Source organism: Octopus sinensis, linkage group LG26 (genome assembly GCF_006345805.1).
Source record: "Octopus sinensis linkage group LG26, ASM634580v1, whole genome shotgun sequence".
Classification (NCBI taxonomy): Eukaryota; Metazoa; Mollusca; class Cephalopoda; order Octopoda; family Octopodidae; genus Octopus; species Octopus sinensis.
The window spans coordinates 9,914,954-9,938,228 of NC_043022.1; the positions used below are offsets into that span (position 1 = coordinate 9,914,954).

The 23,275-nt window shown below is 39.4% G+C and overlaps 1 protein-coding gene and 1 long non-coding RNA gene across 2 annotated transcripts; one reads left to right on the forward strand and one right to left on the reverse strand.

Moving 5' to 3' along the window:
- Positions 1-3,530: 3,530 nt before the first annotated feature.
- Positions 3,531-19,079, reverse strand: LOC115224832 (cytochrome c oxidase subunit 6A2, mitochondrial). The gene is made up of 3 exons (XM_029795771.2): positions 18,922-19,079; positions 6,079-6,224; positions 3,531-3,738 (listed from the first exon to the last, which is right to left on the reverse strand). Exons 1-3 carry the CDS (start codon positions 19,028-19,030, stop codon positions 3,658-3,660), a joined length of 336 nt encoding a protein of 111 aa, XP_029651631.1. The 5' UTR covers positions 19,031-19,079; the 3' UTR covers positions 3,531-3,657.
- Positions 15,035-16,785, forward strand: LOC118767980. Its single transcript, XR_005003899.1, has 3 exons — positions 15,035-15,216; positions 15,947-15,951; positions 16,638-16,785. It is a non-coding gene; the product is annotated as an uncharacterized LOC118767980 (long non-coding RNA).
- Positions 19,080-23,275: the final 4,196 nt, after the last annotated feature.

The following is a 23,275-nucleotide window of genomic DNA, read 5'->3' on the forward strand; positions in this document are numbered from 1 at the left end:
CCATAAATGTCTAATATAAGTGTAGGTATATATCTATGTGAGGATGAAGTTGCGTATACATATATATTTATGTGTGTGTGTATCATCATCATCATCATCATCGTTTAACGTCCGTTCTCCATGCTAGCATGGGTTGGACGGTTCGACCGGGGATCTGGGAAGCCAGAAGGCTGCACCAGGCTCCAGTCTGATCTGGCAGTGTTTCTACAGCTGGATGCCCTTCCTAACGCCAACCACTCCGTGAGTGTAGTGGGTGCTTTTTACGTGCCACCTGCACAGGTGCCAGGCGAGGCTGGCAACGGCCACGGTCGGATTGGTGTATTTTATGTGCCACCGGCACGGAAGCCAGACGAGGCGGTGCTGGCATCGGCCACGAGTCGGATGGTGCTTTTTACGTATATTTATACATATATATGCCAGCCTCCCCTGGCACCTGTGCCGGTGGCACGTAAAAAGCACCCACTACACTCACGGAGTGGTTGGTGTTAGGAAGGGCATCCAGCTGTAGAAACACTGCCAGATCAGACTGGGCCTGCTGCAGCCTCCTGGCTTCCCAGTCGTTAAATGATGATGATGATGATATATGCATATGCGTGTGTGTAGAGAGAGATATGTGTATGGGCACGTATATATATATGTGCCCATACACACTGAAAATCTTCTGCGTTCATAAAATCTACAGCTGGATGCCCTTCCTAACGCCAACCACACTGAGAGTGTAGTGGGCGCTTTTACGTGCCACTGACATCGACCACACTCGAATGGTGCTTTTAACATTCCACTGGCACAGGTGCCAATCAGGCAGTACTGTCATCGGCCACAACTGTGATTTCACTCACCTGTTACCTAACTCATGGTTATCTCTGCAGATATTTTATAGAAATTATAACCAGCACCGATTTTTGTTACTACGTTTCATATCTGAGACGTCAAATGCAAAACAATGAAATCAAAAATGAAAAATGGTTAATATACTTTATAGAATATTATGGTTGCATAATGAATACCACATACCTACAAGTCATTAATATATTATCATTTAGCGTCTGCTTTCCATACTAGCACGGGTTAGACAGTTTGATTGGAACTGGTAAGCTAGACAGTTGTACCAGGTTCTAGTCTGATCTTATGACATATATGTATAAATACACAATGCATACATTATGTATACATATATAGAAAACCCTTGACTATTGTGGATGTTATGTTACGAAACCCACCGCAATAGGTGAAGTAGAAACAGCACTACCTCACTCTCTTTTACTTTTATTTGTTTCAGTCATTTGACTGTGGCCATGCTGGAGCACTGCCTTTAGTCGAGGAAATCGAGCCCCAGGACTTATTCTTTGTAAGCCTAGTACTTATTCTATCGGTCTCTTTTGCCGAACCGCTAAGTTACGGCGACGTAAACACACCAGCATCGGTTGTCAAGCGATGGTGGGGGGGACAAACACAGACACACACACATATATATACAACAGGCTTCTTTCAGTTTCCGTCTACCAAATCCACTCACAAGGCTTTGGTCGGCCCAAGGCTATAGTAGAAGACACTTGCCCAAGGTGCCACGCAGTGGGACTGAACCTAGAACCATAGGTTGGTAAGCAAGCTACTTACCACACAGCCACTCCTATATTTTTTTATTATTTCTATCATTTGTATATATTTATTTCATTGTAAATGCAAAACAACACCATGGAAGAATCGGTGTAAGCTTAAATAATAAACCACGACATGGCCAGGGATTATTGTATCATATGTTCCTCCACTGGAGGTTTATAAAGTTTGTGCTCATGGAAACAACACAGGCTTGATGAGAAGTGTTATATGAGAACCATAATTGTCTAGAAGCTTAGAGAGAAGTGGAAAGCAATATTGTCTGCACAAAGGGTTTTGGTTAACAACACCCCACATGTAGACTCCTTTGTAAACATATGAAGTAACATTGTATCTATTGAAAAGGATTTAAGTTTGCTCTTTATAGCTAGATGCAAGCATGAGCATGTGGGTAAAAAGTGTGTTCCAAACAGATGGTTTCAGGTACAGTTCAAATGAGTAGTACCTTAAATGTTCTACTATAGCCCTGGCCCAATGAAAGTCTTGCGAATGGATTTGATTGATGGAACCTGAAAAATGCCCATTATATGTAAGTGTGTGCATTGAAGCCTTGTGATTGAATTTGGTAAACAGAAGTTTGCATCATGTGTGTATATGCAAGTGCTTGTGCCTCCTTCTAACAGAGAGGAGGGAAGCAGCAGCAGCATCCAGTGTCAATGACTTCCAAATTTCTGTGAAAACATGTTCAACTATGAGGAAAAAGTTAGGGTGGCAGGAACAGCATCCAGCACAATTGTATGGTTTTACCAAATATCTGGAACTGATGATTCTGAGGTTGTTAATGTATGAAAGGAAAAATGTGTGTAACAGAACCAAAAAGCCTTGGGGTACACCAGAGATGAGCCCCATCAGTGAATAATGCAGTGGCATAATCTGACAAGACTCCAGCCAAGACTGGCTGTATTATCAGATTTTTGCATCGTTTATGATCAACTAGCAGAACCAATGGAAATTCCATGGTTTGAAAATTGTATATTTTTCTGAAACATTTGATTCTTGAGAAGCAGTAATAATTCAGATAGATAGCACCTTCTATACTGCCTATACTGTCTAATACATTTCTGGTGCAGTGTGTATCTTCTACTCAAACAATGTAGATAAACATTTTAACCAAACAACCAAGAAAAAAAAAACTGTAGTGCCCCAGTATGACCTCAGCCTTTAGGCTGCTACACATTAAAAGGTAAAAGTAACATTCACAACTATTTGCTAAGGTTATTTCACCTTTATTTAACTATAACAATATATCTAGCCATCCATCTCTCTTCTATTCATCACTGAATTTATCTATCCACACAGATTGAAGATATAGAGACAGTTAAATATCTAAACCTGTAATAATAAACTTATTTTCATTTCTTAACAAGATTCTAGTATACATTTAAAATCATGTAGCTGCTTTCACTCCTGCATTCTTTTCAGTCAACATTCTCTCTTTGCCTCTTGCTTCAACCATACCACATACCCCTTAAAATGTTTAACTCTCTCTACCACTTCCTTCAACTAACCAACCACACTACATGGTAGCAATACCGTTCTCTTGCCTCTCAGCACTAACACTCTTCTCTCATGCATTTGGCCAAAGCATATTAATATAGAGATGTTTTTGATACCAATCTGCCGAGCCCACCCTTATTTCTATGACACAAATTTCCTGTTTTTAAAGTGATTTAAATTAAGACCTTCCATCAACATTTCGTTAATTTATGTTTCAAACACAGCTTAACAATGACAAGGTTATTTTACTAAATTCTCCATTAATTTCAAAATTAATTGAAAGCAATGAAGTGTATTTCTACAGAAATAAGGTAACAAATTGGTTAAGTTGAGACTAGGAACAACAACTTGTGACTGATATAGTAAATAATAAAACAAACAGCAATGCAAACAAGTAAACAACACAAGGGAAAAAAAAGGGTGTTATCTTCTTTATTGTGCACGTAACTGCTAGGTCACATTGTGACCGGCAGAGAACTGAACTACAAAGTAGAACTGATAACTTAAAAAGATTACAGCAACGACATTAATATCCACATGAAACTAATCTTCATAGCCCTCTGGTAAGGCATTCACTGCTTTGTTATGGAAAAGTCCATGGTTACCATCACCCCAAGGGAACGGCTGCAAGAGAGACAAATAGTAGACATAAGAAACGAAAATGACTTTAATCAGCTGTTGTCTAGAGCAGAATGTCAACAAACAGCTTTCTATTAATTTACAGATGAACAAATTGCAACACAGTAAAATATAAAGATACATACACACAGGTAGACAGATAACTAAATTGACAAATAGATAAAAAAAAAAAAGTGGGCCCCACTTAGTGCAGTGAGCTGAGAATTTTAATCAAAAATCACAACGGTAGTCAGAAGAAAATGCTAATTTTAGTATTAAAACCCTCTATCATTCAGATTACTGTCAAATTTAATATTTATTCACATTGTTTCAAATCAATCATGCATTATCTTGTAGCTGTGAGATTTTGATGAGACATTATTTTTTAGAATGACATTGTAGGGTATGTGTAAGAGACCAGATCTTGATTGTTTGAGCATAAGATGGGTAGAATATTTGGGCTGAATTTGGCCAGTTTAAAAGCTAAAGCATTAAAAACAAAAAGCATGAGAGAAAAAGAGAAATAGGGGAGACAACTCATGAAATTGTTATTTTGAAAACAGAATGTAGTTGGGAGGGAGTCTGATCTTTGGAAATATAAAGTGGTAGGAACAACTAGACAGGTTTCATGCTTCACTGCTATTTGATCTCATCAGCTAAAAATATGAATAGTACAACCATAAGCGTTGGCTGTGGCTACCAGAGTTATTATCAGCTAAACAGTGTAAATTCTGTAACATCTCAGATGCCTGAAGACGTTACAGGAATTTAGTAAATGAACACCGACTGGTGTGATAACTTAAAAGTATGTTAGGGAGAGGAGAGAATGTCCGAAGATGTGGTCATTTTAAGAGCTGACAACAACAGGTGGACTTGGCTTTAGTTATGAGGGAGAACTAAAGGGACAGAAATAAACCAAGAGTTTTCACCACACAGCCAGAAAGAACTCAGATCCACACATCACCTGCATTCTGTATTTACACACAATGTAAAAACTATGCATGTATATGTGTGTGCCTGAGTGTATGTCTATATTTTAAATCAAAGACTGGAATTCATATTATCTGTAATTCCTTAGTCTTTGACGTAATGTGATCATATTCTACGGCCAATCTATTTGACCAGGGATCTCCACATGTATGGATAGTTTTCTTCTTCAAGATAAACCATCTACAGATAGACATCTAATAGGTGGCCTTCACAGAAGTGCTTACTGAGGATACAGCTCGGATTTTAATCCTCTTTAATTGCTACACACACACACACATATATACTGGAGGTGTGGTTGGTGTTAGAAAGGGCATCCAACCATAAAAGCCATGCCAAAACAGACAGTGAAGCTACATGAAGTCTTCTGCTTAGCCAAACTGTTTAACCCATGCCAGCATGGAAAATGGACATTAAATGATGACTTAGCCATTACTCACAAGCACATGTAATGTTCTTTGTAAATCATTTTAGGTGCTTCTTTTGGCTTCCCCATCCTCAATCCAGTGGAACCACCGAGGATGTGACAACCAGACTACTAAAGAGAGGGCAGTACCAGCAGTCAGCTGGTAGAAATATTTTCAGATCAAGAACATAGCACACTGTCTGACTCAGGAATCAAACCTGCAGCATTATAATCACAAGCTAAACACACTAACCATCAGGCCATGCCTTCACACACACACGACAGGGAGAAGTATAGAAACACCTTCAGCATGAAAAACAATTAGCAAAGTTGTCACTGACAGACTGATGTGGAACAATTGTTCTTCATTTAAAACTACAAGGATTGACTGAAAAGTTTACCTGGGAAGAAACAATGCAGTTATTAATAAGATCTGAAATGAATGCACACAAAATTTCACAGCTCTAGCTTCACTCTTTCTTTGTCAGCTTATGAACTTTTCAGCTCACCTTCATGCACCAACAGTAGTAGTAGCAGCAGCAGCAGCAGTAGCAGTAGTAGTAGTAAGGTATGTCATAAAGTCGTCCATTTCAATAAGCCCTACTTGGAGCAGGTGAGAAGTGGGGTTTCCACTGCATGGATTGTCTCTATCTCTGGCTAAAAGTGATGAACCAAACACTCATATTAGGTTAGGAAACATTCAAAGAAGCCAGCTGCATCTGCCTCAATGTGAGATTTTCCCCCCATGATGTGATCAGCCTGATGCTCTTTTGATCATAAGTCCATACAGTAATCCACTTCAGTGTGTTAGCCCCACATGGTAGGGTACATCACATAGCTATCTACTTCAATGTGTTAGCCTTAAGGCCTGGTAGAGCACTTCATATAGTCACACATCCGAAAGCATTTAACAACTTACATAAACGACATATTTCAAAGTGAAAACATTTTACCTTAGAGCGAATGTAAAGATGTGAATAGGGTTTAAATTCAGTCCTTTCGTGATCATGTTCTGCAAAAACATAGGCATTTGCCCAACAGAGGGCTACACCAGGAAGGGCAACAAAGAATGTTAGATTCCGCCAAAGTTTGACTCCCTCTGCAAAACATGAAATGAAGAAAGCAAAGGTGAAATCTTTAAATAAATAGAAGAAAATTAATCAAGATAAATTTGTTGTTTATGTAAAACTTGGTGATACCATCATCATTTAAATGTCTATTTTTCCATGCTGGCATGGGTTGGACGGTTTGACAGGAACTGGTAAGGCTAGGAACAACACCAGGTTCCATAGTTTGGTCTGGTATGATTTCTACAGCTGGATGACCCCCACTCCTCCCCGCTGTAACACCAACCACTTTACAGCATGTACTGGGTGCTTTCCACATGAAGGTATGTTGGGACATGCCCTTGCGGGACATTGGGGGTGGTGAGGTTGGGGAGGTGATAGAGAGGCTTGGACTGGGTGAGTGGGTAGGAAGGAGGTAACTGTAGCAAAAGATAGAGAGAAAAGTAAGAGGGGCTCAGAAGAAAGGGCTGTAGTAGTTATGTGAAGGCATTGAGGGTATAAGCAGGTAAGAGAAGGAGAGAGAAGGCACAGAAAGGAGGTAATTGGTGGAGACAGGAGGTGGGGGGGGGATAGAAAATAGAAGTGGTCTGGGGTGAGGAGAAAAAAGGTAAGTGAGAAAGCCGGAGTGGGGAGAAAAAAAGTGAGAAAGCCAGGGTGGGGAGAGAAAAAAGTGAGAAAGCCGGGGCGGGGAGAAAAAAGTGAGAAAGCTGGGGCGGGGAGAAAAAAGTGAGAAAGCCAGGGTGGGGAGAGAAAAAAGTGAGAAAGCCGGAGTGGGGAGAAAAAAGTGAGAAAGCTGGGGCGGGGAGAAAAAGTGAGAAAGCCAGAGTGGGGAGAAAAAACGTGAGAAAGCCGGGGTGGGATGTACGAGGGGCGTTCAATAAGTAATGCCCCTGACCCACTTCCCATAGCAGTAGAGCAACGAAACTTGGCACATTTATTAGTCTTTTTCTACATAGGAACCACCCAGAGTTACGCATTTCTCCCATCGTTTGATGCGGCTCTGGAGACCGTTTTTGTAGAAGAACCCAGCTTGGTCCTCCAACCTGAACATGACTTCAGAAATCAAGGCTGCATCATCTGGGAAACGCTTTCCTTTCAAAAACAACTTCATGATTGGGAAGAGGTGAAAATCAGAGGGTGCAAGGTCAGGAAAGTAGGGGGGATGGGGAGGAGTTCATAGCTATACGCCTGTGCTTCTGATCTGGCGACAAGCGAGTTGTGGACCGGAGCGTTGTCCTGCAGGAGGAGGATGCCTTTGCTGATCTTGCCCCGCCTCTTGATTTTGATAACTTCTCTTAATTTCCTCAAAAGTGAAGCATAATAGGCTCCTGCAATTGGGGTACCCTTTGCCAGGAAATCTGTCATCACTACTCCGTCCTGGTCTCAGAAGACTGTGAGCATGACCTTGCCAGCGGAGGGCTGCACCCTTGCCTTCTTTGGAGGGGGTGAGTCACAGTGCTTCCACTACATTGACTGGGCTTTGGTCTCTGGATGAAACCTGAGTCCATCACGATGATCCATGGACAAGTTTTACCAAGGTGATTTTAGGATATCGATTCTGCTGTGGTAAATAGGTCTTAAGTACAGCAAGGCGTCAGATATCTCGGTCTTTTGTCATCTCTCCTGTAAGGCTCAGCATTTACTAAACAAACTGGGGCTGGTGCAAGTGTAGTGTTTTTTAACCCTTTAACTGCAAAATTAAATTTTATGATTATAGAAACAGGTGTGGCTGTGTGGTAAGAAGTTTGCTTTCCAACCACATGATTCCGGTTCAGTTCCACAGCATGGCACCCTGGACAAGTGTCTTCTACTATAGCCCCAGGTTGACCAGACTAGTGAGTGGATTTGATAGCTGTAGATTGAAAGAGGCCCATGGGGGGGGGGAGCATCTTTGTGTTTGCCCCTCAGTACTGATGTTGGTGTGTTTACATCCCCATAAGTGAGCTGTCTGGCAAGAAAGACCAAACAAGGCTAAAAAAAAACAAAAGACACTGGAGCCAATCTGTCCCACTAAAATATAAGGCAGTGTCCCAGGATGGTCACAATCTAATAACTGAAACAAGTAAAAGATGCAGAATATTCCAGTAATGATATTATTTACCAAAACATAGAATTGGTATTTTCTGCAAGTCATGTTGCCTCAATCAATTTGAGGCATTTCAATTAAAAAATAGTTTTAAACATGACATTCTTCAACAGAAAATAGATTGGGATAGAAATCTGCTTTTCACAGTCAAACGGTAATGAAATTGTGAGTGGATATATCTGATTTCCACAGTAAAAGGGTTAAGAGTTTATTCAAGAAGTATTGTGATCATGACCTTCACAAGACCTCTCTGGGACCAGTGAGGTCAATGCAGTTTATATTCTCTTGGAACACTCACGAGGAAAAAAGGACAAGAGCCGAAAGGGAATTCCAGGGAATATGGAAGGAAGGAAGGACTGGTAAAAGCATTTAGAATGAGACTGGGAGAGGAACAATGTGAGGGGAAAAAAGGGGAAACAACTGAGTAGAGGTGATATGCCAACAGCCAGATCGAAGGGGTTACTGATGTAACTATAAAAGAGACAGAGTAAGGGCAGACAGTAAGAGTGTACTTGTGGGCCTGTACTTATTTTAAAACCTGGTAATCATTCTATCAGTCTCTTTGATCAAATAATTTAGTTATGGGGGGACATAAACAAACCAACAGTGGTTCTCAAATAGTGGGAGGGGACAAGCACAGACACGTGTATATACACAACAGGCTTCCAGTTCCTGTCTACCAAATTCACTCACAAGGCATTGGTCAACTGGGGATTGTCGTTGAAGATACTTGGCCAAAGTGCTGCACAAGGGAACTGAATTTGGAACCACATGGTTACTAAGTGGGCTTGTTAACCACACAGCTATGCCTATGCCTATAATAAAAGCCTCAAGTATTGCACAGTAAACCCAAACCCATGATTGCAGAACGAAAAATTCTTACACACCTCTGTAAGGCCACACCAGAATTTGGATTTTAGGCAATAAGGTCACACAGATGAGATGCTGCATGCATTGCAATGTAGCAACTGATGCTGCAATGCAGATCGAGCTTAATCAATATCTATGATTAGAAAAGGACATTACTGTCTTGACGAGGATGGTTATGGTGTTTGGCAGACACATTTACACACCCACACAGACATTTATAGAAAGATCAACACATATTTTGGCAGTGATCCAAAGAACTATAATGGTTTAAACCAGCTGAAAGAATATAATTATACACCTATAATTTGAAGTAAATGTCAATCAGTCAAATAATGGTTTCGCATTTTGGCACAAGGTTAGTAATTTCAGTGGGAGCTCAACGGGTTCTTATTTTAACAACCCTGAAAGAATGAAAAGGTTAAGTCAATCCCAGCAGAATTTGAACTCGGAACATAACGGATGAAATGCCACTAAGCATTTTGCCAAGGGTGCTAATGACTCTGCCAGCTTGCCACTTTCAGTCGGTACGCAAGATACACACAGGTGTATGTGTGTGTATCCTCATTCTGACATCATGCGAGTGCTGTAAAGAGCAACACATTCATACACATGATGCCATTTCTGACCTTAAAATGCAAGAATGGTTCATTTGGAAATTACAAAATTCAAGCTCAAAACATCCACATCAGATACTTTGAATGGTTGCGTAATGTCTCTTATGTGCATTTCTCTTATTTTTAATTGGTTATTTAATATTTAACCCTTTTGTTACCTTATTTCTGTTGAAATGCTCTCTGTTTCTTTCAATTAGTTTTAAATATAACAAAGAATTTAGCAAAATAATTTAGTTATGCCTACGACTTGATGGGATGCATAAGAGGCAGTACGGACGTAGTATCCCTACACCTATCCATTGATGTGGAGAAATGTGTGGAGGTGATCAGCAAGAGTGATGTGGAGTTCTGTGGTTTTGACACTAAAGAACTAGGCCTCCTGCTGAAACTGACATGTGACAGTGATTACTTAAACATGACCTTAGTTGCTTCTGCCCCACTAGATCGATAAGCGGTAGACCCCCTATCATTACTTCTATGAACAAGAAGACCCCCTAAAGAGAGATGGAATGGGTGGACCCAGAGCTATACGGATCCCTGTAAACAATGATCAGGTTAAAAAGATGGCCACACATGTGGTGGGTGCGAGTACCAAGACCACACTCAAGGGCCATATATTTAAGTTTAATAACAAGATATATGCCCAAGAGGAAGGTGCAGCCTTCAGTGTCAGTATTGCTGGCGATGTGGCTAACCGATTTATGGTCTGGTGGGATAGGAGACTTAAAGAGAAATTGGCTGAGAACTCCATAGAAAAAAAAACAAAAAAAAAACTTCGTTATCATTAAGCTAGTGTTAGGAACATAAACTGTGACTAAGGTTTGGTGGAAGATTTTAATTCAGAACTTTTGAAGACAAGATATTTGTGTTAAAGAGACAGAGGCAGTTTCAGCTGGGTTGGTATCAAAAGGGTTAATTTGCATTTTTGTAACATAACCATGTAGGTCTGGGTCCAAGCCAAAGCCTTGTGAATGGATTTGGTAATGGAAATTGAAGGAAGCCTATCATATACATATATACACATATATTGTGTGTGTGTGTGTACTGGAAGGCCTCCCTGATGAAGGAAAGACTATTTAGTTAAGCAATTTGGGTCAAGATGGAAAAGAATGGTGCAATCAAGACAGAATGGGAAGCGCACTGTGACCAGCATTGTACAATAGCAACTGATTGTCTGGGCAATACTATGACTGAGATATATATATATATATATATATATATTTATACACACACACACACACAGAGAGGAGTATGTGTGTATCTTTGTTCTGATATGTGAAGGCTTATAAAGAGCAGCACATTCATAAAAGCGATGGCATTTCTGAGCTTAAAAACAGTCTGGTCAAAGATTTTAAGATCTTGCTTTTGTAATAACTGAAGAGTTTTGTGTTCTTCATACACAGAGAGGATGAGATGTAAAACAGTTTCCTTTGAGCCATGTAGTGATTGTGTCTTTGTGCTGGTATACCCCTGTCAAACAAGAGTTCCTAGGTCTGCCTGTTCGTGACAGTGGTGACAGGCAGGTGCAAGGTATTTAGACTGTGCATCATTCAGGACTAGAGACGGGGAGATATAAACCAAGATTGATATGAGCTATTTGGAGAATGTTTTTCAGGTGTCTTTTAATGAAAAAAAACGGTAAATTTTGGTGCAAGATGTCTAGACTGGTGGCAGATTTCTATCTATTTTTGGTTTAAACTATTATGCAATATTCCTAACAGTAATTATTTAACCTTCAGTAAGGATGAACTTCTTAAAAGAAAAAGAAAAAAGAAAAAAAAACAAGGGAGTGACTGTGTGGTAAGTAGCTTGCTTACCAACCACATGGTTCTGGGTTCAGTCCCACTGCGTGACACCTTGGGCAAGTGTCTTCTACTATAGCCTCAGGCTGACCAAAAGCCTTGTGAGTAGATTTGGTCGAGAGAAACTGAAAGATGCCAGTCGTATATGTGTGTATGTGTGTCCAACATCAATGCTGGTGTGTTTATGTACCCATAACTTAGTGGTTCAGTAAAAGAGACTAATAGAATAAGTACTAAGCTTACAAAGAATAGGTCTCGGGGTCAATATGCTTGACTAAAAGGTGATGCTCCAGCATGGCCAGTCAAATGACTAAAACAAGTAAAAGAATAATAATTGATTCAAATATATGAATGTAAGCTTGACACTATCATTAAGATGGCTAACGGTGGTAGAAAACTTTAGTGATGAAGTCTCTCAAATATAAATCTCCACAGCAGAAGTGTTAAGGCCACATCATCCCTTGGTGAAGAGAATTGGTCTGCAATAGTCCTGTGCCGGTGCCACATTAAAAGCACCCAGCACACACTGAAGTGGTTGACATAAGGAAGGGCATCCAATCATAGAAACTAGGTCAAATCAGACTGAAACCTGGTACAGCTCTGGTCAAATCATCCAACCTATGCCAGCATGGAAAACACAAAGGATGAACAAGATGATGATGAAAATGACCAAGTAAGTTAACACTGGAATAATGGAATGGTTGGAATTAAAAATGTGAACATTCTAATGGTAAAATTAGAGAGCATAATTTCAATAATATTCAAGTTTGCTGAACTATATAAAAGCCTGTGAAGGTACAACAGGATTCTAGTAAACATTTACATGGAATCATTCTTGAATATTTTTGCCTTGTCGTAATAGAAATATATTTTCATAAAAACATTGACAAAACCCATTAACTAGATCCATACGCATACATATATACACAAATTATTTTATGTCTGTTTTTCCATGCTGGCATGGGTTTGATGAGTTTTCCAGCACCTTGTCAAATGATGCAGACCTTTTGCAAGGTCTAGTTCCGTCACTATTTCTTCTCACACCTTCCTCTTCTACAAAGCTCTCCCTACACGGATTGCTTGCCATGTCTTCACCCAACTATCAACCTTTATATGCATCACATGTCTATAACAACAGTCAACTCTCTTGCATTACTACAGCCCATTCATCTGGTGCCTATTTTCACCCCCTCTCAGCTCACGTATGCCTTGGCACTCAAGCATGCAACACATACCCAGCAGAGCATGCAGACCACCTTTCATTCATTTTCAGCCTTTACATTCAATACCTCCACCCACCATCCCCTGTGTTTCACTATTACATAATAACATACTGCGTAACCAAGGCTCATACAATCTGCCCTTCACGTTGTTGCTAACAGAAGTAACAATTCCTTGAGCAAATTCTACTACCCACTTCCACAACTGATCAGGTCAACTTCTGACAATACTCCCATACTTAGCAATCACCACACTAGAGTGTGTGTGTGGTGCTCTATCAATGGCCTTCTTCAAGTCAACGAATACTGGGTACAGTGGCTTATACTTAACTAGAAATTTCTAACCAGCACTCCATCGCTGAAGGTCCCAGTTGATCCGACCAACAGAACCCGTCATGAAATTAATGTGCACGGGGCTGAGCATTCTACAGACGTGTACCCTTAACATAGTTCTGAGGGAGATTCAGCAAGACAAGGTTGGCCCTTTGAAATACAGGTACAACTTTTTTTTTTATGTTCCTTCTTGAGCCATGCCTGGCTCATAAGGGCTGGTTTCCCAGTTTCTTGGCGTATAGGTTCCCCACCTGGACGGGACGCTGGTCCATCGCAGGTGAGCTGCAAGATGCAGGAAGAAAGAGCGAGAGAAAGTTGTAGCGAAATAGTCAGCAGAAGTTTCGCCATTACCTTCTGCTGGAGCTGCTTGGAGCATAGGTGTTTCGTTCATAAACACACACATCGTCCAGTCTGAGATTCGAACCCGTGATCCCTCGACCGCGAGTCCACTGCTCTAACCACTAAGCCATGTGCCTCCACAGGTACAACATTCTCATCAGCTGACTGGGCTGGAACTACGTATAATAAAGTATCTTGCCCAAGGACACAATGTATTGCTGAGAATTGAATTCATGACTTTACAATCATGAGCTAAATACCCTAACCATCAAACCATGCAAGGCAGCAACAGTGTTCCCCATCTTGAAAATATACATATATGATAACATCGTTTTAATGCCCACACAGGTCAAATGGAATGTCTAGTATTGAACTCCTAAGCAATATATAATATATGCTGTTCATTTGTTTAGATATTGCTAAGGAGTTCAATACACGACATGGAATTTGTTAAGGCAGATCTTCTATGGCCACATGTCTTCCTGTATGCCAAACCTCACCCATTTCCTTGAAGGTAATATTCCCATTTTAAGGTGGCGAGCAGGCAGAATCATTAGCACGCTGGATGAAATGCTTAGAAGTATTTCGTCTGCAGCTACGTTCTGAGTTCAAATTCCGCTGAGGTCGACTTTGCCTTTCATCCTTTCGGGGTCGATTAAATAAGTACCAGTTACGCACTGGGGTCGATATAATCGACTAATCCATTTGTCTGTCCTTGTTTGTCCCTTCTGTGTTTAGCCCCTTGTGGGTAGTAAAGAAATAGGTAATATTTCCATTGCCAGAGGATCCGTTTACACAAAACTGGAAACAAAGGACACAGCTTGCAAGAAAGTGACATTTGCTCACAACAATCATGAGATGTCAAAGAAAGTAGACAGTAACACACAAATATATAAGATAGGCCTCTTTCAGTTTCCATCTACCAAATCTACTCACAAGGCTCTGATCAGCCTGGAGAAGACACTTGCCCAAGGTGTCACATTGAGACTAAACCCAAAAGCACATGGTTGGCAAACAAACTTCTTACTACACAGCCACACATGTGCATATATCATCATTTAATATCCTTTTTTCTATGCTGACATGGGTTGGATAGTTCAACATGAACAGACAAGCCAGATAGTTGCACCAGGCTTCAATGTCTGCTTTGGTAAGGTTTCTACAGCTGGATGCCCTTCCTAATGCTAACCACTTAACAGAGTATGCTGGGTGCTTCTCACACAGCACCAACACAAGTGAGGTAACCAAGTACCTGTAAGACAAGACCCGCCCTCAAATGAGTGAGGCATAGAATTGAGGGATAAAAAAGTCTATAAAAAAATATGCAAGTGTGGATGTTATGTCAAACATTCAAATTTATTTTACACACAGGTAAAACAAATTATTAAAAATAAATATATTTACGCTCAGCAGTTTCCATTGATAATTAATTAGCCCTAATGACTTAAAAGAAAGTATAAGTATAAAGATTGTGAAGCTCATAGATCATTGTTCAGATCTATCCCCAAACCATAAGTATCACAAATGAAATGAAATGGCTAAAAATGAAAATCACAACCACTTTACTTTCACAGCTGGCTCACTTGGGAAAAATCTGGAACCTGAAGATGTGGTGGTGGCTGGTAGCACTGACTATAATTCATCTTTTCAAAAGTTTGGAAGTTCGATGGATGTGAGGGATGTTTCAGAGGCAATCCCTGAGCTTGAAGGTGAAGAAAAGCACTAAAGTAGTTCTGTAGCTGGGCTTGCAAGTTGATCAGGTCATGTTGACAGCAAGTGTCTTCTTAAGCACAGTCACAGGTCAACTGCAACAGCATAATGTTACCACCATCATCTAATGTCAATGTTCTATGCTAGCATGGGTTGGACAGTTTGACAGAGTTTCTACAGCTGCATGCCCTTCCTAATGCCAACATGTGATATATAAAATCAACGCTCCTTTGAGTTTGCTGTTTCGAGAGTCATCTCAGCACACCTTTTTGCCCTTCATGGCACCTACCATATCAATGAGAGAGCCTCAAATCTAATTATCCACTTGGCCTGCTAGAAGTAGTAACCACATCCTACTGTCCTTCCCAAAAAGAAAAAAGACAGGAACAGCACACCTATTGACTAGTGACTAACATGTGAAATGACAAGATAACTATGGCTAGAATGCATTTCAAAATAGATCTGCTTGAAGAGCAGTGGGTAAGAGCTATAAACAACAGCAACCATGACAATTGCTATATCATACATTAAACCCTGATCGCAATACTTTACCAAATCTTTTTCACTTTGGAATGAAATTTCTCCACCTGCTTTTATCTCTTCAGACACCATAGTGACTTCACTGACCGAGTCTGAAATGGAGTGACGGTGTCTACAACCACTGCAGATCCTCCCAAACCAAAGACATCAATGTAGCTGATAGCTTGAGGGTGTCTTCAAACACCTTGATGTTATTAAAAAAAAAAAAAAAGAAGAAAAAAAACTGAAGGACCACATTAGATACTGTAATCAACTACTGACTGGAGCCTCAACATGCTATTACCAGCTTATCTCAGCTGGTTTCAGACCTTATTTAGACACATTGTCCAATTGCAGGTTGAATGAGATATTCCCATGGTTGGATAATTGCCATGAGCAACTTCAAGGACTGCCAATGCAATGAGTAGGAACAGATAATACAAGCACAACATTTAACGTTCTAACAATTCCACCAGTCCACCACCTGGGACTGGTGTTTTATTAACCCCCTAAAAAGACAAAGTTGACCTAGTCAAAATTTTAACTCAAAGTGCAGAAAGCAAGAATGAAGACAAAAAATTCTATTTGATGCTCTAACTCTACCAATTCACCACACAGACGACAATTTCTTGGAATAATTTTTTGTACTTGTTTCAATGAACTGAAACCACACCGGGGCACCGTCAAATTGACCCCAGTACTTATTTTTTAGTATGGAACTTATTCAATCGGTCTCTTGCTAAAATGCTAACTTACAGGGCTGTAAGCAAACCAATAGCAGTTGTCAAGCAGTAGGGGAGGACAAGCACAAAGACACACATCCGACGGGCTTCCACACAGTTTCTGTCTACCAAATTCACTCAAAAGGAACTGGTCAGCCCAGGGAATAGTAGAAAACACTTTGCCCAAAGTGCCACACAAGGGAATAACCTGGAATCACATTGTTGCTAAGCAATCTTCTTAAACATACAAGACGGCTACTGCTAGGTCTTTGACCAAAGGTTTGTCCTATCAGGGATTGCCTGGAACTCAACAATACTAAAAGGAAACAGTTTTGAAAGATACCTTGCCTTCCTGAGATGCGAAAAGAAGAAATGCAATCACCCTTCACCTTATCAGACAACAAAGCAAGAGAAAAATAATGAAAGATGCTGATCAGATGAGAGGCGGGACGGGCATCGATTAAAAAACAAAAAATAAATGTACGTACTATATGAAAGAGTTATGAATAGGTAGATTATATGAAGGTCAGTTAAGAGTTAAGCCGATTAGAATATGAAAAGTAATACATATACTTTCATGCACTTTAAAAAACGAAAACAGAACAACAAAATAAGAAATATTTATTAATATTTTGTACTAGAAACGAATAACGTAATAAAAGGCAAATATATATATATATATATAGGTTTTATGATGCAAACAGGTAGAGTAGAACTGAAAGTGAATATATTTTTATCATTGTTTAGCAGAAGCAATAGAGACTCAAGGGCCGTTTCGTACGTTTTAACTCAAACTGGTTTGATGAGTGCCAACGCATACGAAACTTTCGCATCTTGAGTCATTCTGTTGTTTCTGCTAAATATTAATTTTTAAAGTGCGTATGTGTCTTCACACACTTTATATAAAATGACCGTTTTCTGAATTTATCTTTATTTAGCTGGGGTTTTTTTTTTCTTTCCAGAAAACTAGCAACATTTGACGGCATGGGAGGTTTACAGCTCCAATTATAATAAATTTGTAAAACTTCGAAACGAAAGATAAAACAATCAGATTAGCAATAAATATTTAAAAGAAAAGCTGTTCCCACAAATATACAAATACACACACAATCAGACCCACATAGATCTGACAAGTCATCTGAGACACACACAATTGCTTTTGTAAGAAAATAGAGTTGGGTGGGTCGCATATTCTACATGCCCACTATATATATATAATAATAATTATTATTATTATAGTCAGGGGTGGCCGAGCACGTATACCTGCAATCTAAGTTTTCAGGCGTTCTTAAAATGAGGTTAACTTAAGATAAATGAAAAGCACCGTTACTGACTTTTGAAGGTCAATGTTGGTTCACGTGCAAAGCCACACGCGGAAATATGATCGATTGCTCGCACGATTGTTTCAGTTTATTATGATTGGGAAACGAAGGGAAAAAGAGACGGGTCAAAATGTTCGAAGATTTTAACAAGATTCAGATATAGTATAAAGTGAAGTTACGAAATAACTAGTGATACAAGAAATGGTAGAGAGAGGAGGGAGGGAGGTAAAGTTTAGAGAGGAAATAAACAAGTCGTTGTTATAGTCATGGAAAGCTAATAAAAATGATGTGTAAAAAAAAAGGGGGAAAAAAGACTAAAATATGAAAGATGGGGGCCAGTATTTGGATGCTGCAACAGTTTTCGACCTTGGACAGGTGAAAGACAAAATCGGTCATCGACATCTCACAAGAATATGAACGCAAACATAAAGAACGATAGTTTTTGATTTCTTTTAGAGGCCACAGGGATCAAAAATGTTGGGGTCAGTACAGGGATGAAATACAAAAACTATTTGTGTTGTAGCTGGGACAACATCGAAAGAAAAAAAGGAGGGGGGGGACGAAAACAACAATGGAGTTATAAACCATGGAAGTGTTAGCTTCCGTCGCTTCTCCGTCTGAATTTTTATTTAATCGTTTTCTTTCTTCCTCTCTTAAGCCATTAAATTCTCAATTCAATAAAATAAAATTAAAATTTCTAAGACATAAGGAAGGCTAGAAATAGCAGTCAAATCACCTTGAAATCATGCTGCATCGTCTTCAATAAATCATGATTTCTACCATAAGCACAGAGCCACAAATGTAAAGGAAGGGGTTAGTCAATTAAATCGATTCCAGTATTTAACTGATGTGTTACGTTCATCGACCCCCAAAAAGCACAAAAGACAAAGTCAAAACCTTAGTGGAATTTGAACCTACAAACAAATGGGAGGGCGTAACTAAGTATATAGCAGAAAGCAGCTTAATATATATTCTTTTTACCAGAGTTGATTATATAATCACACTAGTATATCACTGGTATTTGATTTCAATGACTTATCGATGTTCCCCTAGAGAAAGATAAAGGGCGAAGCGGAGAAGTCTTGCTTCACGGTAAAAGATCCCATGCTTAAAACATAAAAGATTCGCAGTTAATTTACTGTTTAGGGAGTCGAACGTTTAACTGGATAATTCTGATGTTGAATGGTCTTACCTCCATGGTCTCCAGAAGTGGCTGAAGGTCCTTGAGCGGAGAACGTCCTTCTCAAGATGTTACCTAGACGGGAAGCCATACTTGTTCTCACCGAAATAACTTTTTGCATAATACAGCAAAGCTAGCATCTAAATACGTAACCTCACTTTCGTAACTACAATCGATTTCTTCTTGGTTTTTTTTTTTTTTAGTTTTATTTGTAATTTTGGCAGAAAGCAGTAAAAATTTCCAATAGATGTGTGTATGTGTGTGTGCGTGAACAGCGTTATTGTCTTCCTTTGCGCGTCGAGAACATTTATTGCGCATCGAAAGCGAAGTGGAATTAATCGGGTTCGAATCACCGTTATATTAACATGGATCTCGATCATCACCTTTATGAATTCAAACTATGCTTGTAAGCATGTATGATGATTTACACGATAATTAATTACTATCATATTAAGGAAATTATATGTGAATAGATAGATAGATAGATAGATAGATAGATAGATAGATAGATAGATAGATAGATAGTTGAATATATTGACCCCAGTACTTAGTACTTATTCTATCAGTTTCTTTTGCCAAATCGCTAACTTACAGGGATGTAAACACACCAACCCTAGTTGTCAAGCAATGGTGGACAAACACAGACAAAAAATCATACACACATAGATAAATACATATATGTATACATATATATATATATAAACGATGTATATCTCTATATATAAAATGTATACAAATTATATTCTCTATATATAAAACTGAAATGCGTTTTTACCGCTTGGATCGCTTTCAATGCCACTACCTCCCGTCCGATTCGCTCCAAAATTTACAGGGACATGTAGAATGAGGTGACGATGTTCGTGGGCTACCTTAGAAATCCCTAGCTTAAAAGGTGTGGTTGCTAGGGGCCATTTTCCTCACTCACGCTATTTCCTCCAGTACCCTCTCACTCCTCTTCATGTCACAAGTCCACTCCAGTTATTTAATGTAAAGTCTTCCTCAAATCACTCTCCCGTTATTTCCTCTCTTCCAAGAACATTTTCACTCACTCTATCTCTTAGCTTCCCATACATTTTACTCATGTATCTATCTGCGTTCATAGACAGAAACAAATATTACATCGCCATCGCCATCGCATTCTATTGTCTACCTGTCAACACACACACACACATACACACACACACACACACACACACACACACACACACATATATACATATATCTAATATTATATTTTTATTTTTATGTTTTTGTTTTTGGTTTTTTACTGTTTCATTTCCCTATTAGTGGTTTTATCTCTAATTTAATTTCTACAGCGTGCACACACACACACACGCACACCTATATGTGGCCCCAGTACACCCGAATGAAATCGGGTTCTCTTCATCAAAATGTGAAAAGGGGTCTAGAATTATCATCGCCACAACTAATGTGTATGTCTTCCTCACTCACTCACTCTTTTTCCTAATGATAATTATCATCGCCACCACCAACACACAATCATGACAATCTTTCTCTTAAAACAAATCATGTTTACATTGCAAAATATTTCATTTTCCCGTCCTCCCTTTCATATATCACCTTTTCTTTCTCGAGCTCTCTCTTTTTTCGCCATCTCTATTTATTCTACAACGAGTCTATCAATGACAGCCGCAAAAGTTTCACTATTCCTACTTCACCTCTTTCAGAAACGCAACAGATATTATTTTTTTGCCGGGGTTAAAGCCCACTACATCCCGTCGGATTCACTCCAAAATTTACACCTTTTCTTTCTACCTCTAACTCCCCTTCAATTTCTCTTTATCTCCATTCATAAAGATAATTATCATCGCCACCACCAACACACAATCTGGACAATCTTTCTCTTAAAACAAATCATGTTTACATTGCAACGACGTCTGCCACCTCCGCCGTCTCTATTTATTCTGCAAATGACCAGAACTCGGGAAACTTGGTTTAGTGTTCTATGGTCTATGACCAGAACTCGGGAAACTTGGTTGAGTGTTCTATGGTCTATGACCAGAACTCGGGAAACTTGCTTGACTGTTCTATGGTCTATGACCAGAACTTGGGAAACTTGGTTGAGTCCTCATCTTATAAAATGTGGCCCCAGTAGACCCAAATGAAATCGGGTTATATTAACCAAAATGTGAAAAGGGGTCTAAATGGGGCTGGAAGGGGATTAAAATTTAAAGGAGCGGGTGCTTAGCAATTCTCTGTTACATCAAGCTAAAAAATTTGCGCCAGCCTTTTAATCGTCAATGTGTTGCCGTCCATGATGAAGAAGTTTTGAATGCTTGCCATCGTGAGTCTACTGTCGTGAGAAAGAATCAAGTCAAAACTTGGTTTTTAGGGATTTTCTTTTACATCAAGTTCAAAATTTTACGCCAGCCGTTGAACGGTCAATACGTTGCTGTCCGTCGTTAAGAAATGCCAGCCATGGTGACTCTACTATCCTCAAATTCTATCCCTTCAAACTTTGGTTTCCAATATTTTATTATTTTTCTTCAGCTCGCAAGTTCGTCTGTCCCTTTTAAATGTTAGTGTTTTGCTGTCTGCTTTGAAGCAGACCTTTCTGTTGTTACTGCCTGATATTTATGATTGATCTTTCTAAATATTTTATTTCTCAACTTACTCAAGATCTTTTGTTGTTTATAAATGGGAGAGAGATAGATAAAGATAGAGAGTAAGAGAAAGCGAGGGAGAGTCCGAGAGAAAGGAAGAGTAAGAGAGTGGGAAAGTGAGAGAGAAAGGAGAGAGAAACAAAGAGGGAGAATCATCATCATCATCATCATCATCATCGTTTAACGTCCGTTTTCCGTGCTAGCACGGGTTGGACAGTTTGACAGGGGTCTGGGAAGCCAGGAGGCTGCACCAGGCTCCAGTCTGATCTGGCAGTGTTTAGACAGGTGGATGCCCTTCCTAACGCCAACCACTCTGTGAGCGTAGTGAGTGCTTTTATCATGCCGCCGGCACAGGTGCCAGGGGGGCTGGCAGCGGCAACGATCGGTTGGTGCTTTTTACGTGCCACCAGCACAGAAGCAAGTCAAGGCGGCGCTGCAATCCGCCACGTTCAGATGGTGCTTTTTACGTGCTGAAAGGAAGCAACAGAAAGTAACAACCACACTCTTACCCGCACGTAGAGCGGGTCACTTTCAGCTAGTCTCTATATATAAAACTGAAATGCGAAAAGTTTGTTTGTTTGTCTGGACCGCTTTCAAGGCCACTACATCCCGTCGGATTGATTCCAAAATTTACAGGGACATGTAAAATGAGGTGAGGATGCCAGTGGGCTACGTTACAAATCCCTATCTTAAAAGGTGTCGTTGCTAGGGCCAAAAACCCACTTTGACAAGTCCACTCTCATTCTTTTATGTATCTGTCTTCCTCCCTCACTCAGCACTTTCACACACTCTCTCTCTACACGCCTGTCTGCATTCATACAGACAATTATCATCGCCACAACCACCACACAATCACGACAACAAATATTATGAATCAGATATTTATTGGGTTCATTTATATGTATGTGTGTGTGTTCTATATATAAATATGTATATATTAAACTTTTTAATACTTTTTGATAGTTATATATATTTTTAAAAAGTCTTCCTCCATCTCTCTCTCTCCTCCCTTCCTTTCTCTATAACGTCATTTGATACTGTCTACTACATGAGTGCACAAGGAATGTGGTTTATCAGGAGGCTCTGACAAAACAAAACTGTAGGTGTTAATCTGTCACAACTGGTTTTCAGTCATGGTCAATTGTACGTAGCCTGTTCTTGAGTTGGAAATCCGCATAAACTCTTCATTCTTGGCAATCATGAGCGCACAAGGAACGTGGTTTATCAAGAGGCTCAGACAAAACAAAACTGATTGTAAATCATGAAATTTTGCTTGATTTTTTATTTTGCACCTCTTCATTATCTCTTCATTCTTGAAAATAAAGACATTAAAAAGAACATTGTTCATAAAGAACATTGGGTTCAGATGTTTGCAAACATTTGATCCAACTCATTCTCTTTATTCCTCATTTTCCGATTCCTTCTACGTCTCCATTAAACGGTTTTGTCAAGTTATTGTTTCTTCGCTAACATAAGACAATTCATAAATTGAATGAGTTGTTAATTACATTTTATACACTGTTCCATTGTTTAGGTGGTATCTGTATTTATATAGATATATATATATATATAATTTGTATACATTTATATATATATATATATATATATATAATTTGTATACATTTATATATATATATATATATATACTCTTATATATATATATATATATATATATATACTCTTACCCGCGCGTAGAGCGGGTCACCTTCAGCTAGTATATATATATATATATATATATAAAC